Genomic DNA, 16904 nt, shown 5'->3' on the forward strand with positions numbered 1-16904 from the left:
CCTGCTAGCTGGGGCTGCTCTGTTCATGCTGCAGAAAGCTGCCTTTGCAAGAGGCGGTGAGAAGACAAGGCTCCCAGGTGCACAGAGCCCCAGCCAGCTTTTGCTTGCTGAGCTGGAAACCTGCCATTATTTTGGGGGCGGTTTGATGGAGAGCACTCTCCTCCCAGGCTGCTGCCACATGCCTGGGGCTCACAGGTTCCTGCCGCTGTTCTTGCAGGTACTAAACCTTTCAGGCATGATGTGCTGCAATGATTTGGTTCAATCAGCTCACAGCTGATCCATAAGCCCTTGTGACCAGGTCTGAGCTCTGTCTAAATGGGCTTCATGCCAGTACAATGGAAGAGACAAGATTTCGGATGCTTTTCCAGAGTCAATAAGCATCTTTTATTTGCAGTTTCTGGTGGGATGGAGGAAGGAGCGTACCTTTGGCCTGAAATGTCCCAGACAGTTTAGGTATAGAGAGGTAACTGCCCCATGGGTATCCTGCTGCTGGGGGCTGTCCTGTGTGCACCCCAGGAAGGCACCCGCCCAGCCCATGGCGTACCTACTCTGGCGGCTCCGGAGTCTCCGTGTTCTCCAGTTCCTCTTGAAGATGGTCAATGTACTGAATGATCTCTTTGACACGGTTGCGGTTTCTGTCAATCTCGTTTTGGAGAGCCTGAACAGATTCAAATCAAGCCCTGAATCCATGGGCTTCTCAAGGTCACTGGCTGTAGCGCAAAAGGGAGGGTGTTCTTTCCTGGCAGTGTCCTCGCCGCTCAGACCAGACCTGGCACCCCCGACCAGAGCTGTCTGTGCCCCATCCCCACAAGAGCAGGAGGGTCTCTTACCTTCTCTGTCACAGAGGCCTGCCAGCGACGTGCATTGCTGAGGATGTCACCCTCTCGGCTATCAATCTTCAACAGATGCATATCGTGGGATGCGTTGACTGCATTGACAACGGTGGTTTCGTCCACAAAAAGCTAGGAGGTAACGTGATCAGGTCAGGGGAGGGGAGGGGGGGCAGGTGTGCAGCAAAGCAGCAGAGCTCAGAATTAGCAGTGCAGTAACTGCTCTGCTTGGGCGGGGAGAAAAGACGACTTCTGTGTTGTACTGACGAGCCCAGTGCTTTACCATTTGCAAGTATGTGATCAGGCCTCACTACAGCTGTAAAGGAGTATTATCCCTTGTACAAAGGGGGAAATTGAGGCGGCACCCTTGCCCTCACCTGCCCGACAAGCTAGAGCAGGGAGCAAATGCCTGCTCCTGAGTGCTCTGCTGCCTCGCAGCACATGGCAGGCCACTGCAGGCAGCTGTTGTTGAAGCAAGGCTGCATATGCTCTAGCATGCCTAGCCCAGCAGGTGCGAGAAGTGGAAAATCACACTTGGAAGGGTCTCTTGAACTGGTAGCACTGGCTGTAAATCTTCATTTTGGAGAGCCCCAGCTTCTAATAGAAGCAGCGACTTCCCCTGTGGTTTTAAATAGAGGGTGGCTTCACTAAACCGTAATGACTCTCCTCCTGCAGCCAAGAGCAGCTGTTGAACAAATGAAGATTGCTTCTCCATGGAAATGGATGGCAGTGAGGCAAAATGGGTGCACAGCAGCAGTGCATAACCACAGCCATCTGCACAGGCCATAAAGCAGGGAGCTCCCCCAGGGGGCTGAGGGGGCTGCTTTGTGTCTGTCAGCTTGTGATTATCCAGAGTAATGGGGGGGCTGGAGTAATCTGGACAGTGCAAAAACACAGCGAATGCAAAACTTAAATCAATTAGCCACTAAATGAAAGAATAATGGAGGAAAAAAGGTCAGCAATGTTGCTGACTGGAGCACTGCAATGATCTTTGTGCTTTCTGAAGAGCTCCTGGGATCTTTAATATCACAGCAAGACTGAGGCCTCGGTGGAAGGCCCCACTTGAAATGTCATGTCCTGTTTCCAGGACAGCTAATGGGCTGGGAGAGCTCTGGGGAGGGGTCCTGAAATCACTGAAGCAAACAAAGTCCAGGGGCAAGCGAGTCAGAGCAGTGTTTGGATTCTCCGGGAGTGGGCAGGGCCTTACAGAACCAGCTGTGAGTGCAGCAAAGAAATGCCTAAATGCCTGCTGGGTTGGGGCTGTCTGGAAATGAGCCAGAGAAGTGAGCTGTGCTGGAGGCAGGAGAGAGACTTGCTCAGCACCTCTCCTGGGCTGCTGCCACCAGCTCTTGCAGAGCCGAGGGAAACCTGCAGTGCAGTCATGCTCTGTACTACTCAGCAAAGATGCCCAGCAGCGCTGTAGTTCAGTCAGGCAGCTGGGGCCTTCTGGAAGGAAGTTAAACTCTGGTTTAGACATAGCTCTAGCTGTACTAAGCCACCCTGAAATCCTGTCCCCTCTGAGAAGAGGCTGTGGCCTCCATTTCTTGATCACTCTTTTGAGGAGCTGAATTTTTTGGTGCCCTCACCATTCGAACATCATCTGGCAAATCCTTATCAAGCTCATTCTTGATGGATTTCTCCAGCGTGTTGATTGAGATCTCTAGCAGCTTTTCATGATGACGGTTCTCCAGGTCTCGGCACTGGGCCATCGTACAGATGATTAAGGAAAAGGTTGACCACATTGTTCACTTTGAGATGAAACTTGACCTCCTGTAATTAAACACTGAGGCTCAGAAAGAGCAACATCCTGCATGAGAGGACTGCTAACCCTAATGCAGGTGTGCAGAAAAGCACTCTGTTGCTTTGTATCCTCACTGCAGGCCTCCAGAGGCAACAGTCTGGCTGCTGCCAGATGCCATTTGATGCCAGGATTTACTCTTTCTGCTCTTAATCTCAGCTCATGTGCATCAGGTCTCATCCTCACTGCCATATATTACTGCAGAACTGAGAGTGGGTCTAGGTTTGCAGTGGAAACCGAGGGAGGCCTTCCAGGATATACGCTAAGTTCCGATTATGCCAATTATTTGCACCAGGCCAACAGACATGTGTTATATGTGTAAAATAAAATTACCTGTCACAGAAGCACTTTCTCATTCTCCATCTCACTTTGTTCCTGAACACATCGGTGATAGAAAAAGGAAGGCCCCTTAAAGAAACTTCAAGAGGAATTGCAGGTATTTCATTGGTTACTATGTCAGGAATGCACACAGAAAATAGTCTAACCGGATTTTCCAAGAGTTGTTATGCCTGCCTGGAGAACAAAGGAAGAGTCTCAAAGGGTAAAACATTGCCCAAGTGCAACAGATGTTCAGCAAGGAAGAACTTAGTCAGAGCCCTCTGTGCCTTCCAGAGTCTCCCCAGAGAAAAGCTGAGCACCTGAAATTGTATCCCCTTGCTACTGCTGATCTAGGAAGCACATGGCACTTCTATAGTTTTGCTAAGAAAAATATAGATGACCTCTGGGAAAAGCTGGGAAAAGGCCACTTCTGTTAATTAAAATAAACAATGCAATTCTATTCTGATGGCTTAGTTCTGGATTTAGATGTGCAGTATACGTACCTCGCTCAGACGTCCAGGCCAACATACTTTCAAAAGGATATATCCCTTGAACGTTTTCAATGAATGTTGATACTAGGACAGCAATATTTCTTTCAAAATCCTTTATTAGTTCCTTAACAGAGGGAAAAAGAGGAAATGTTATAACGAACACTTGCATAAACATGGAAGGGAGTCTTGGAATAATCTAAAATCCATTATAACTTGGATTCATTGTTACTAGCACAGAGTGTGAACTGCCTCAAGCATATATGCTGTTTTGAAAGTGCTGCAAGAGTTTCTTTTCTGCATTGGTATGTGAAGGACAGAAAATCAGAATTGGTTTATTGGAAGGAAGTTGATTGAATGATACTTTCACCTGGCCTCTGGAGGAAGCCAGCTGATCGCTTTTTACCCTCGCATGCACAGAGGATGCTGTATTTCTGCTAACTGCCATGCTGCAGTCTCCTTGCACATACGAAGAGCCTCTTGTCAGAAGCATAACAAATGCCCAGGCTTGTTGCAGCTTCTGTTTTAGTCCTTGGATACTAAACCTGCTGCTACCTATTACTTCTCTCAAAAATGGCTGACAGAGAATCTTTTAGGTTTTGCACTTAATGTCTCAATACAATAGTTAAAATACAGCCACCAGAACCTTGTACATCCAGAAGGGCCTGCAGAAGGAAATGCTTCTGATCTTTCCATCAGTGATTGCAAGTACATTAGGATCAATTCAGATAACATTAAAAGGCACAGTCCTGATGTAGTGAGGAATCCATTTTGAGCTCTTGCTCTCTGTCACGCACATTCACAAAAGTGAACTGCTGCATTTGCTTGCATAAAACTAGCAAGATGAACCTCTTAACGGATTACTTTTTTTTTTTTTTTTTTTTTTTTTTTTAAAGAAAGATGCTCATTAGCAACCCTGCCCTAGTTTTTGAGGGAAAGCCTGGGGAGAGAAAAAACAGCCATTATGCAAGCAAATGCAGTAAGCCGAGCAGGAACATGTGTAATCTTAGCAATTCATAGCAAAGATCAGCTTCAAAGAATTACACCTCTAGAATCCCAAATGAATATCCCACACTATGCAGCAACTTCCGTACATAGACCTATAAAATGACTGAATGACCTCAAGTCCTTCTCTCTGAAGTCTAGGAAATCAGCTAGGACAGATGTGAAGGAAATACTGCACTCAGCTCTGAGAAACAGAAATCTGTTGCAATGTGTCAATGTGCAGGGCCTGATTCTCACACAGACGGACCCTGAGCAGGGAAAGAATAAGGTGGAGAGAAAACATGAGCCTGTCTGGTAGAACTATATACCCTCCTAGTACCATGGGCTACTAAACGGAGGGGCGCAGCAACAGAGAAATGAATCCCGCTGCGTTCTGGACGTGAAGCTTAACAGGTATGTGTTTGAACCTTACCTCCAGCTGGTCAGCTGTCTGCATTTCCAAGGTCATGAGTGTTTCTGACAGCTGAAGTATGTCCTCATTGTACTCAGCTAGTTTAGACTCAGCGATATCGTAACTACTGACGTTCTGAATCTCATCCAGCGTCTAAACACAGAGATACATAAATTACTTATAGTTTGTGTTCAGCACTCCATTGCAATTTAATTAACTTGTTACATTTGTGAGAAAAGTTCCTGCTGCTGATTAGCTGAAATGAAATGTGATGATTCAGTAAGTCTCCAGATTTACATACTGGGTAGTCAACTGTGCTGAGGTATGCTACAATGTTAACGATCCAATAGCAAGGCAGGGAAATCAGTGAAAGCTCTTCCTCATCCTCCAGTCAGCAAATGACTTTTCCCCTCATGCTTCCAACTTTGGCTCCCCTTTTGACACATTTCAAGGGAAAAAAATATTACATTCTTGACATTGCTGGCCATGAAAAAGAGATTAACAATTACTTCTCTGAAAGAAATGCAGGCCTAAATCCTGATCCCCTTGAGTGAAGGAGAATCTTGATTGACTTCCACAGGGTCAGGATTTAGTATTCTGCATATGGAATACCTATCACGTCCTGACTTCCTGTTACAGCAAGGATTTATTGCCCTTCAGAATTAAATATTGACGTCAGTTTTGTATCAGACAAGATTTATTATTTCTTGGATCAAAAAAATCCTTCTATGCTAAGCAATGTATTATTTTTAAGTATGTTTAAAAGAAGGTAATAATCAAATGTTAATAGGAGGAAAAAAATATATGTTTTAAGATGTCTAATCCACTCTTCCTTAGAGGCAATGGAATGGGCTAAAAGAGAATTCTGACCAGAATCATTGCCAAGACTCGTGTCTGAAAACAGACTAGATCACCTAAACTTTGCAGTGTTTACAAGGGCAGGGTGGGGAGAGCAAAGTATTTTCCCTTCTAATTTAAACAAGTTAGGGGGCCTTGAAAAACTCCCAAGCAATTCAAGCCACACCTCTGGGAGCAAAAACTTCAAAGTTCAAGGGCTGTAAGGCTTCTTCGCTCCTTACCGTTAGAGAGCAGAGCTATTTTACAAGTTAACCAAGCTTGCATGAAAGGATTACAGATAGACAAACACTACAAACGGTTTACAAATTTCAGTCTGTTGGGACCTCTGCACTTTTTGAACTCCTCCATCAATTTTAAACGGCCAATTAGGAAACGCTGTTAAAAGATAGTCTTCAGTTTTGACACTAACCCCTCCATATTTATGTGAAAACTGTCACACTGACCAACGTGTCCTATTCTAGCAGCTCAATCTACAGTTGAGCCTGTAAGCCACCGAAGACAAAGTGCCAACATCTGACCTCTGCCATGTTTTTGCTATGTATATATTGGGAATTCAAGTGCAAGATAACAGAATATGCATATCAGTCTTTATACTTTGCCTTCCAGTAAGGCTGGAAACTCATGTCCCAGTTAGAGTTAATACAGTCAGTTTGCCAGCATGAGTCAGCAAGGTTCAAGGACCCAGGGACAGAATGACTCAGCAGGCTGCCAGCTTGTGACAAGGCACCTAAATAAAAGTGACCTGGTTTTCAAAGAGAGTGAGCGCTCGTGACTCTGCCCGCTGTCAGTTGTCAGGGACTTGTTCTGTTCAGCTGACAGTTCTACCAGGCTTTAGCCTCCCTTATTTTTCTGTGGAAACAAAATAATGATCCATCTATTATACACGGTTAGAAAGGGATCCAGCTAGAAGCTATGCCCTTAACAGCCACAATGGATGACTGTAGTTGAGTCACAGCAGAATGAAAAATGATAGTCTCTGCTTAAAAAAAGACTACAAATACATTACAATAAGTTTACCTATTTTTTTTCTGTTAAAATTCTTTGAGCTGTTGCTGTTGATAAAACAGCTTGCAAAAAAACTGAACACTCTGCAATTTCCTTGCTTTTCTTCCCCCTCTTTCAGTGAAGGAAGACTTCTTGGATGCCTCAGACAGAAAGAAAAGGAGCGGCATTAAAACCAAAGGATAGATTTTTTCTCTCTTAAATTAATTTCATTATAAAATTCAAAAGTAAAAGAAAGGGTAAGCATTTTCATTCTCTTGAAGACCAGTAAGTTTTCCAGAGGGCAGAAAAATGTCAATGAAAAGATGTCTGACCGCTTCTTTTCTGCACACCTCAAAGAACTGCCACCTTCGTGGACAATGTGATAATCCTATGACATGTTAATTCTGTCCTATGCCAAAATAGCCATATAGATAAAGGCGATCAGTGTTAGCTGGCTGTGGTTCGACTAAAGGGTTGAAGACTCCATCTGCTGATACAATCTTAAACCCCCAATTCCTTTCCTATGTGAACTACTAAAGTACTTTTAACATTATGTTGGTTAATGAAATTATATTAGCTAATATAACATAATTGCTTAGTATAGGTTTATACTATAAGGAACATGTAAACTAAGATCAGGAATCAAGTACCAACTCCTATTACAGCAGTATAAATCCAGAATCACTATCCTAATTTTAATGAAGCTACGCCAGCGATCAGCGAAATTAAAATCAAGTATACAATGTAGAGAGATCACGTATCAAACTAAGTTTAACAAAATTACCCTTTTGTTCCGATTTTCAAACTCCAGGATTATTTTTCTGCCTTGCTCTTGGTTGGCTGTTAGTGCTTCATGAAGGCTCTCGTAGAAATCTGAGACTTCAGCTTCTCTTTTTTCATGCTGTTTCAGACCATAGTTAAACAGGTTTTCACAAACTGAGACAAACTCTTTCCTGTATGTGTGACACCAGAGTCAAGGTATTTTGTTTGTTCAGTGGAGCAATACGCTACATTCCTTCTAGCTCTGCAAATTGGAGCAACAAGAGTTACAAGCTACTGTTATGTAAACTCTGTGGTTCTTGCCTGGAGCAGGGTGCCAAGTATTCTCTGTCTGGCAGGACTGGGTCACCCATTCGCATTTTATGCATACGATTTTTCTATCTTAAGGGTAGGAGAAAGCTGTGGCAACTTGAGGGGAAAAAGGCCTTGAGAAAAATGGAAATGTGTATACTTCTCCAACTCTTTTCTGATACAGAGGCAGAATGAAGCATACAACCCTATCTGTCTTCACAAGTGTGAATACAGTGTCTGTGTAGTTAATAAATACAGCTCTGGAGCCTACAGCCAGGGCACAGAATAAACTACTGGCTTGGTAACATCACAAAAATAACATCAATTTTTCTTCTGCTATTATCTTGGCAATAGAATTGTTTCTAGAGTCTATTGTAGTTAAGCTGTGATGCATTTTTCCCCAACAGTGTAATGCAATTTTAAGGAAGGTCAAGTTACTGGCCTTGACAATACTCTATTAATCTGAATGAGAAAAGAAAAAACAAAAGTGTCTGCTTTCTGATCCCTCGTGTAGGAGCAATGATCAGAAAAAAGCACTGGCCTGAAAACTTCATGTTGCCAGCTCTGGCAGGTTGTGAGATATGTGACTCGTATCATTCTGATTAGTCTGTTCCTATCTCCTACCACTTCAATTTCAGCATGATTTTAGCAACTGCACTCTTGCAATTTAACCGACCGAGATTTATCTTATAGCTCATTTTAAAGTTTAAGTGGATTCCAGACTTAAAGAAAGTACAAAGCCTTTTTTCTTGAAGGGTCAGAAAAGAAGGCTACTAAAATTACGTCTGCCACAAGTGAAGAAAAAAGAATACGGTAATTACAATGGTGATAATTTAAAACGCTAGTATCTCGTGATTTGTTGGTGATAGAAGTGAGTGGTTATACAAATGGGATGTTTCAAGCTGGGTTGGCCAGCTTGCCAATGGTATAAACCATTTGTTTGTAGCCCTCATATTTCATGAGATATCAGGCCTTAAAACTGCCAGTGGTCTCACAGTCTTGCAGTGTTTTTTGGAACCATTCCAAGACTGAACACAGAAAGTCTCAGATCTTACATCAATGTAGCTTTCAGTCTGGGACAAAAGCAACAGGATGAAGAGCCCCTGTTGATGCATCTCCTTCTTAACTCAAGTCATTAGATTTTAGCTCTAGGTCTTCTAAACCCAGGAAGGATATGCCTGCAGCAGGTCATCTACTCCGGGGAGGTAAGCCAGTTTGGCAGCTTCCGCATCCTCCCCATACATGCTCTCAAACAGGAAGGATCCATTCAGGTACTCAACAAAGGCTGTCTTTGAAGAGAATCAAAAACAATATAGGTAAAATAAAGAGTGCTAACCTGCTGCCAATCCTTAGGATGTGTCTGTACTAGAAGCACTTTACCCGCATAGAAACACTGGTTCACTGTACAAGTAAAGCTCTTCCATTCAGTCACAGTTATACCAACAAAATATTTATCCCAGATCATGAAAGCACCCTGCACTTTCAGTGGAAAACATCTTAGTTCACATGTGGCTTTGCTGCCGTCTAGCCTACGGATATATAACACTGTTTAATCTAATATAAAACATTATCACATACAATCACATACTGCAACACCATAAAGTCTCTTAGATAAGGAGTCAGTGGACTTTGGAGAGGGTTAGAGGGAAGAGCTGCAGGTCTCTTCCCTGTCACTTAACCTCCTCCTGCTCTTCAGCCACTCTGATCTTGTGGAGGCAGGGGACACAGAGCCAGACCATAACTGGTCTTGTTTTCAGTTCACAGGACCACAATGATCTCTGAAAGCCCTGAAGAGGTTACTAATAAGTAATAAAAAGCTTTAACTTAGTGTGAAGGAGAAAAAAAAGTCACCACACTATGAAAACGCCAACAGTTCCCTCAGACCTGTAATTTTCCTAGTCTAATGTCAGGCTGATAAGAACCTCAAGTATGATTTACTATTTAGCTTCTCAGGGTCTATATGGGTAGTTTCACTGTTCAGCCAAAAGAATTATGTTCCCCCATGTCATGTATATTCTACAGCAGTTCTTGTTTTCATTCAAAAGATGAGATTCAGAGATCATGGAGATTAATCCCAGCCTTAGTTTTAGCAGAGTCAATGTTAAGCTCTCATTAAATCTTCAGGCAGGTAAAAGAGAAGTCAGTATCAGCTGCACTTCCTTCCCCTGGGACAACCAGCCAAGGAAAACATACCTTGTGGTACTCCAGTTCATTCTGCTTTGCCTGCTTTTCCTCCAGCTGAGCCAGAGCCTGGGCTTCCACCTGCTTGAGCGGTTCAGTAGAATACTGATACTTTAAAATTGCAGCTTCTCGCTGAGAAATATAAAGAAAGAAAATATTTTGATTAGGTTATCCAGCATTGCCAAATGAATCTGGGCCCAAGCATTCAATCTTTCTGTAACATGCATCTGAACGACAACCACATCTCTACTTCTTTTTGTGCTTTGTATTAAACTGCCTATGAAGTTTCTAATCCATTCCTCATCCCACTTCTTGTTGGCATATTACTCTGCCTCTGCATTCAATGCTTCTGAGCTGATCTGGACGGAGGGAACTTTCATCTTTCAATTTCCCATCTTTATTTATTTATTTATTTATTTTTAAGCAAGAGGCCCTGTTTTGACTTTTAGAATTTGAGCTCTGATTTGATCAGCTAGTGGGTTTAATACATTTACTAGGGAGGAGATGGATCTTTTGAGGAGTGGATGGCAAGGTAGCAGCAGGGGCAAGAACCTAATTAGTTTTAAACTGAAGCTTGACAAATTTAAGTACGTGACTATGACATATTGTCTGCATGAGCAGGGACTGGACTCAATGACCTGAAAAGCCCTTCCAGTCCTCTGTTAAGAGTAATGTATATTCCAAATACAGCTCCTTTTCTGTGCTAAGTAAATTTCAAATTAATCATGTTCTTTGGTGATGAAAAATTTTTTTTGTGTTCCTTTGAGCCTTGGGACCAAAAAGCAGTAATATGGGCTACCATTGCTGATAGACTGTTCTGTTCCCAAGAATCAGGAAAGGGAAGCCAATTTGGGTGGCACCCGTTTGCCTGGATAACCTGTCGGTCAGCTACTGAAACAAGCAGGACCACCAAGCCTGTTTTCCTCTGGATTTGTGTCTCAAGACTGATCTCCTCTGAGATTCTCGGGTCTCTAAGAAGTCTCGCGCTTGCGCTGCAGCCTCTCTATGGCAACATTAACAAGGCCTCTCTCCCACGCTCAGGCGCTGATTTTCACAAAACCTGTGAGAACATAATACCTTTGACACCTCTACCTCTGTCAGATTTGATATAAATTGGCCCATAGGTTCAGAGCTGTTAGGCAGACACAGAATAAACACGGCATGATTCCATAAGCCTAATTTCTTCAGGGAACCAGACTTGAATGCGAGGATATTGCTGGCATACCAACAAAGTAAATGCTCTATAAAATGCTGGTACCCAGTTTCACAGGAAGAGAAAGCAGAATTACTTACCATGGTGTCACTCACAAGCTTGAAGTCCAGGTATACCAGCTCTGGAAGGTGAGCAACAGTAAATGGTGCATACTGCTCATTGTCACAGAGAGGGTTCCCTGCGAGATTCAGTGTGCGTAAGTTCTTAAACCTCCTGAGATAGATCACCTGTACCGAGGGGAAAGAGGTGCTGTACTTTGGCATGTCATGGAAACACACAGCTTTGAAATTTGTTGCACTTATCACAGCTATGCTACAATACATATCCTGTTCAACTACCAAGCATAGGTGACATTAAATGCCGAGTTTCTAATGCTATTGAATCGTTTTATTTGGGGAAGAAAATGCTTATAATCCACATCATGGATATAGAAATGATGGGTCTGGAGAGAAGGCCTTTAGCTGGGTGGTGGACAAGTCAGGGATCACAGACTAGTAAACTGCCCTCAGAGAGCCTCAAATAAATCCTAGCCTGTACTCCCTCCTTTTCTGATAGCTACTTATTCCTTTTCTAGCTCTCACGGAAATTGATAGGAATTTTGCCATGGATGGCAACAGTAACAAAGCCAGGTCCCCCACAAATTAATAATCTAAAAGAGAAATAGCTGAAGTAAGCACTTCATACCTGGATAGCTTACCAAAACCATAACTTGGACTACAGAGGAAGGGAAATCCTAAGGAGAATTTTTCCTCTAAGAAGGGGCTCGGATATAGTGGTAAATGTCAATTTAAGGATATTTGATATGGGACACTTGGAAAGACAGAGGCACTCACATCTTCTAAAATGGCCAGGTTATTCTTCCCTATTGAAAAAATCTGTAGGTCTTGTAATGCGTCCATGTGTTCAATTTTAGATATTCTGTTATTGTAGAGGCTCAGGTCCTGCAGTTTAACAAGGGTATCCAGGCCCTCAATTACTTCAATATTGTTGAAGGACAAATCTGTGGAAGAGTTTAGAAATCAAAAAGTTCAGAAAACAGAAGTTTTACAAGCACAAAGTTAAATTATCTGTAGCAGAACACCTGACCCTGCATTTAGCCTGGCTCTTGATTTTAGAATTTATATGGAGTACTTTCCTCAGGGGTGTTCAGTGTCCCACAGAAAATGCTCAGCATGAAATCATCATTCTTTGCGTCAGGAAGCAATGAGGGAATCTCCTGCTTACAACTGTTCATGCAACTTTTAACTTAGAGGAAATGTTGAAGTCAGTCTATGTGAGGACTACATACACAACCCGAAAGTGATTTCTACCTTACGGGGAAACCCAAAATGCAAGAAAAGAGGTGGGGAAATACCCCCAAAGAAGGTACTTATGTGATAAATTTGACCCTACTTGCCTTGTTTCTTGCAGACTCTTGTCTGCCAGACCAATGTCCCCCAATATAACAATTCCCATGGGACCAGCATATGCCAGTTCCAAGGCTGCAACTGTCCTGTTGTCAATGGAGATACACAAAGGCATATACTCACTATAGCTATTTCACTTGTTAATATTCCCTCATCTTATTCTGCCAGAACATCTATCCTAACACCTCCATTCATCATCACTGAGGGCAGTATTTGCCCTCAGGCCAATACTGAGTGATTTGGGAGCCCAAAGATGGCTGATAAGGTTACCAGCTGTCTGCATCACCCCAGCGTGCAAACGGCTGAGACACACATGCAGCTGATGCTGATCCACTACAACCTTTAGGCAAACTGAAACTCATGAGTGTGCTTCAAAAAGACTCTGCTCCCACTGCAGTGATCAGCTGTTGATTCACAAGTGCATTAGTCATCTGTGCAGCGGGATGGTGCAGACAACTGGGGGCAAAGACATTTCAGGATGTGCTTATGAACCAAAGCCCTACATGCTATTTGCAATGGTGACTTAAGATATATTTACATTGCAACCCAGTAATGTGGCTGCAGTTCACGGTGAATGCTTAAAGCTGTATATCTGTAGCTGCCAGGCCACAGACCTGCTCCGCATCAAAGCCTGCACCACTGTATGACACTGCTATTAGTACCCCAATTTATGAGTTGAAAGAAGCCACATAAGACTGCAAAGATGATCACTTCTTGGAATGGCAACAAAGAGAAGCGCTTAAGTGTGCAGGGGTAAAGGCACCATCGCCTTTCTGTGGGTTCTAGGCTCTGAAGTGCCTGCATTACCTCTGAAAACAGAATACAGGCTTCTAAATCACAGAGCTGTTTTTGTAAATATTTCTGAAAGTTACCTCTGAATATCAGTATAAACCCTGGAAACAACTATGATTTTCTAGCTTGCTGTTCCTGCCACACCAAATACGTTAAAACCAATTTTTTAACATTTGAAGGATTGTTTTGCAGTTCTAATATTCATGCCTTTTGACATTTGACAGTCAAATGAGGAAACACACACAGACAGCTGACAGTCATCCCTGGGAAAGCTCCCACCAGTTGTGTTTGAGAAGGAATATGGCATCCTGGTTTTATTGCAGATTACTTTGCACCTGTAGAGGCATCCAGCCTCATATGCCTATATTTTACCAAGCCACAGAAGGTGAACCAGACTCTCTAGAGCTTCTATCTTCTCAATGATGTTGTTGTCCAGCTGCAGTTTAGTCAGGTTCTCAAACTGCCACAGATTATCAATCTGCAGGATATCTAAAGCCACAGGAAAAACAAAACAAAACAAAACTGCTTTTTATGTGAGGCAGGTTTCAGTTTAGCGCACACACTTTCTTAGCCAGCAAAATATGTCAGTCTTACCTCCAAAGTGATTTTCAGCTGACTACAATAGTGTCTGCTGACTGCCCTTGAGAGAGCTGAGAGGTCTGCTGGCTGGATGAGGATTTCAGCGAAGCAGCCAGGTTAACCTCGGTGTCCTGCACCAGCCCACACTGCTAATCAGTGATGTCAGTGAGTCACTGAGGCGATGCTGACTACAGCACTGCAGTCAAGAGTGGCTTTATGAATCCACTGGCAGGAGGCCTTGACATTCATTTTGCTTTCCAGCTCCAGGAGCGAGGACTCTGCTTTCCTCTGCATTTGCAGGCTCCTAGTGGCCAGCTACTGCTTTTGTAAGTTACTCTGCTGCTTCTGAGATTCTCATCACAGGAGAGCAGGTTGGGGACTACTGTTTCTGTGAAGGCTGCAATTTAGCGCTGATCAATACCACCGCATTTAGCTTTCTCCAGAAACTCAATCACAAGGGCAGGCTGTTAGGCACTACAGGAAAACACTAGAACCAAGGTGACACAAAATACGAAATATTCTCACCTCAATTTTCTTTATGCCGACGAATTCCCTGAAGATTTTGTTAGGTGCTATTGTTTAGTGAGTGCAGTGTAAAGCAAGGAACTGCATGCACTAAATACGCAGTACCATGTTCCATATTTGCACACAGATGCATGCAGAATCAGGCAATAGGAAGTGTGTACTAAGAAACTCGGGATACACGCATTTTACTGGAGCACACAACGAATAACCAAAAGCAGATTTTGTCCATGAAATTACATACCCCTGAAATACTCAAACAGTGAGCCAAATGTTCTTCTTTCCCATTTTTTTGAATGCAAGTTTATGATGGGTTTGATAGTAAGATGCAAGCTGGGCTAACGCTATGGATGGCCAGAGGAGGCCACTGAATTGGACTGTGATCACCAGAAGCTACCAAAGAGCCCTCACGTAGTGGCCAGTGGTGGTCAGCAAGAGCTTGGCCAGCATTTGCTTTGTCCACATATAAAAGGGACCAATAGGCCTGTGGCCTGTAGGTGTCACCACAATATAAATGTTAAATAAGAATAGCAGTGACAATAATAGCACAAAGTTAAGCAGCTTTAAAGTTAGCAATCAGCAAAACCACCCAGCTCTGTCTACTGAAACTACTTCATACAAGTATGGCTAAAAATGTAAGTCCAGTCCCTTACTATTCACGTACGAAATCCAAGCTAACCATAATTACGTAATTGCCAGTTAGCCACTCAATGCTTAATTCTATTACCCTCGAATAAATAAACATATAATATATATATTCTGATACTCACTTCTAAAACTAAGCTGTAGCTCTGTGACGTCTTTAAAATTAATACCTTCCCTTTTGGCAAGCTGCTGTGCCTCATCTTGACTTTGCTCTTCCACAGCTTTCTGAACCATTTCTTCACTGATAACATTTGGCTCAATAATATTGTATAATTGACTCATTTTTAGATGATAAGTGCCTTAAAGGACAGACAAGAAAAAAAAAATTAAACCACTGCCTGGCTACCATTTCCAGCATTTATTGAAATGGCATAACAATTCTAAAGAAGTAAAAAAACCAGTTGAGTATTGAGAGAATCTAATACCTCAGAGCTGATATCAAAGAGGTATTTGACTTTTATCACAAAGTCACTGATGCTATGCTAAGCGCAACTTTACAGGCAGTTAACCTTATCAGGTTACAACATGCAAACTTCACACCATATTTGAGTTTTCCATAAAGAATGTCAGGATTTGGCCAGATAAATAGAACAGCTAAAGGAGGCCCTGTGCCCTATAAACAACAAAGTACAGAAATGTCCCTCACATGGCAGTCACTTGTTGCTGAAATCCATCTTTATAGAAATGGCATATTCAAGGCTCTGTGTACCACATTTGCTAAAGACAACACTGAATACAGATCCAAAGTAAGGGCCATCTGATTGAGGCAGCGTACTTCAGTCAATATATAGCATTGCACACACATATCTTCACTCTGACAACTGATTTGGGAAACACACAATTCCTAACTCTCTGCCCTGGCTTTGTCATTTAAATAACCCTAACGTTTCCCTGGAGGCAATGAGGCAGCTTATCTTTCTGGAACTGGGTACAGACTCAGTAGGAAGGACCTGAATCTTGAAACCTCCTGCTTGCAGGAGGTGCCTGTAATCATGAAAAAAGTTTGACTGATTTCTCTCCATAGGAGCACAGGAAGGAGAAATGCTTGAATTTAGATAATTTTATCCTCATCATGCTTTTAATTAACAACCAAAGCTCTACATGGCTGTGTTCAACACAGCCCAAGGAACAGCACGTCATGGATTTATTCACCCTTTTCACTTTCTTTTCCTTGCATTTGTCTGTCATCTCTTTAGTTAATGCTAGTCCCACGGATCTGAGCACGTCTTCAAGGTCTGGAGCCTGCTGACGCTCTGCAGGAACACTCCGGGCGCCGTGGAGGCGAGAGCAGTGGATGCATCACCCAGACCAGGCACTGCTGCTCACTGCCAGCGTGAACCCGGCCCTGGGAAGCACCTCCACGTCCCCCAACACCCCCGGGCTGTGCAGGGCCCAGGGCGGCACCCCTGCCCCTCCCTGTCCGGGTGACACTCGCCCAGGCGGGCTTCCTCGTTCCCCCGAGAAGGGGGCTGCTGGCCTCTGTGGCTGCTCAGAGAGACCCAGCCAGGCCTCGCCCGGGGCGTCAGGCCCCAAGACCCAGGCCCCAACCCCCCGGCTCCTCGGCCTCCCCAGGCCTCACCCCAAGACCTCCCAGGCCCCCCGGCTCCCCAGGCCCCCAGCTCCACAGGCCCCTCGGCTCCCCTCCGCCATCCCGCTCCCACCTGCACCTCGGCCCCAGGCCTCCGAACCGGCTGCTAAGGAAGCCCAGGCGCGTTGCTAAGCAAGGCCACGTGACAAGCTGAGCCGCCAATGGTCAGGGAGTGGGTGGGAAGGCTGGCTACCAATCATAGCGCGAGAAAAGCGTGTCAGCCAATCAGAGCTGG

The 16904-nt window shown here is 43.8% G+C and overlaps 1 protein-coding gene across 1 annotated transcript; it reads right to left on the reverse strand.

Annotated features, from left to right (window-relative positions):
• Positions 1-360: 360 nt before the first annotated feature.
• DRC3 (dynein regulatory complex subunit 3) lies at positions 361-16826 on the reverse strand. Its single transcript, XM_026095284.2, has 13 exons — positions 16743-16826; positions 15207-15380; positions 13708-13824; positions 11971-12137; positions 11218-11364; positions 9937-10056; positions 8920-9032; positions 7457-7631; positions 4852-4983; positions 3491-3561; positions 2417-2540; positions 831-962; positions 361-658 (listed from the first exon to the last, which is right to left on the reverse strand). Exons 2-13 carry the CDS (start codon positions 15361-15363, stop codon positions 545-547), a joined length of 1569 nt encoding a protein of 522 aa, XP_025951069.1. The 5' UTR covers positions 15364-15380; positions 16743-16826; the 3' UTR covers positions 361-544.
• Between the last annotated feature and the right edge of the window lie 78 nt (positions 16827-16904).

This window comes from Dromaius novaehollandiae, chromosome 14 (assembly GCF_036370855.1).
Source record: "Dromaius novaehollandiae isolate bDroNov1 chromosome 14, bDroNov1.hap1, whole genome shotgun sequence".
In the NCBI taxonomy this organism is placed as follows: Eukaryota; Metazoa; Chordata; class Aves; order Casuariiformes; family Dromaiidae; genus Dromaius; species Dromaius novaehollandiae.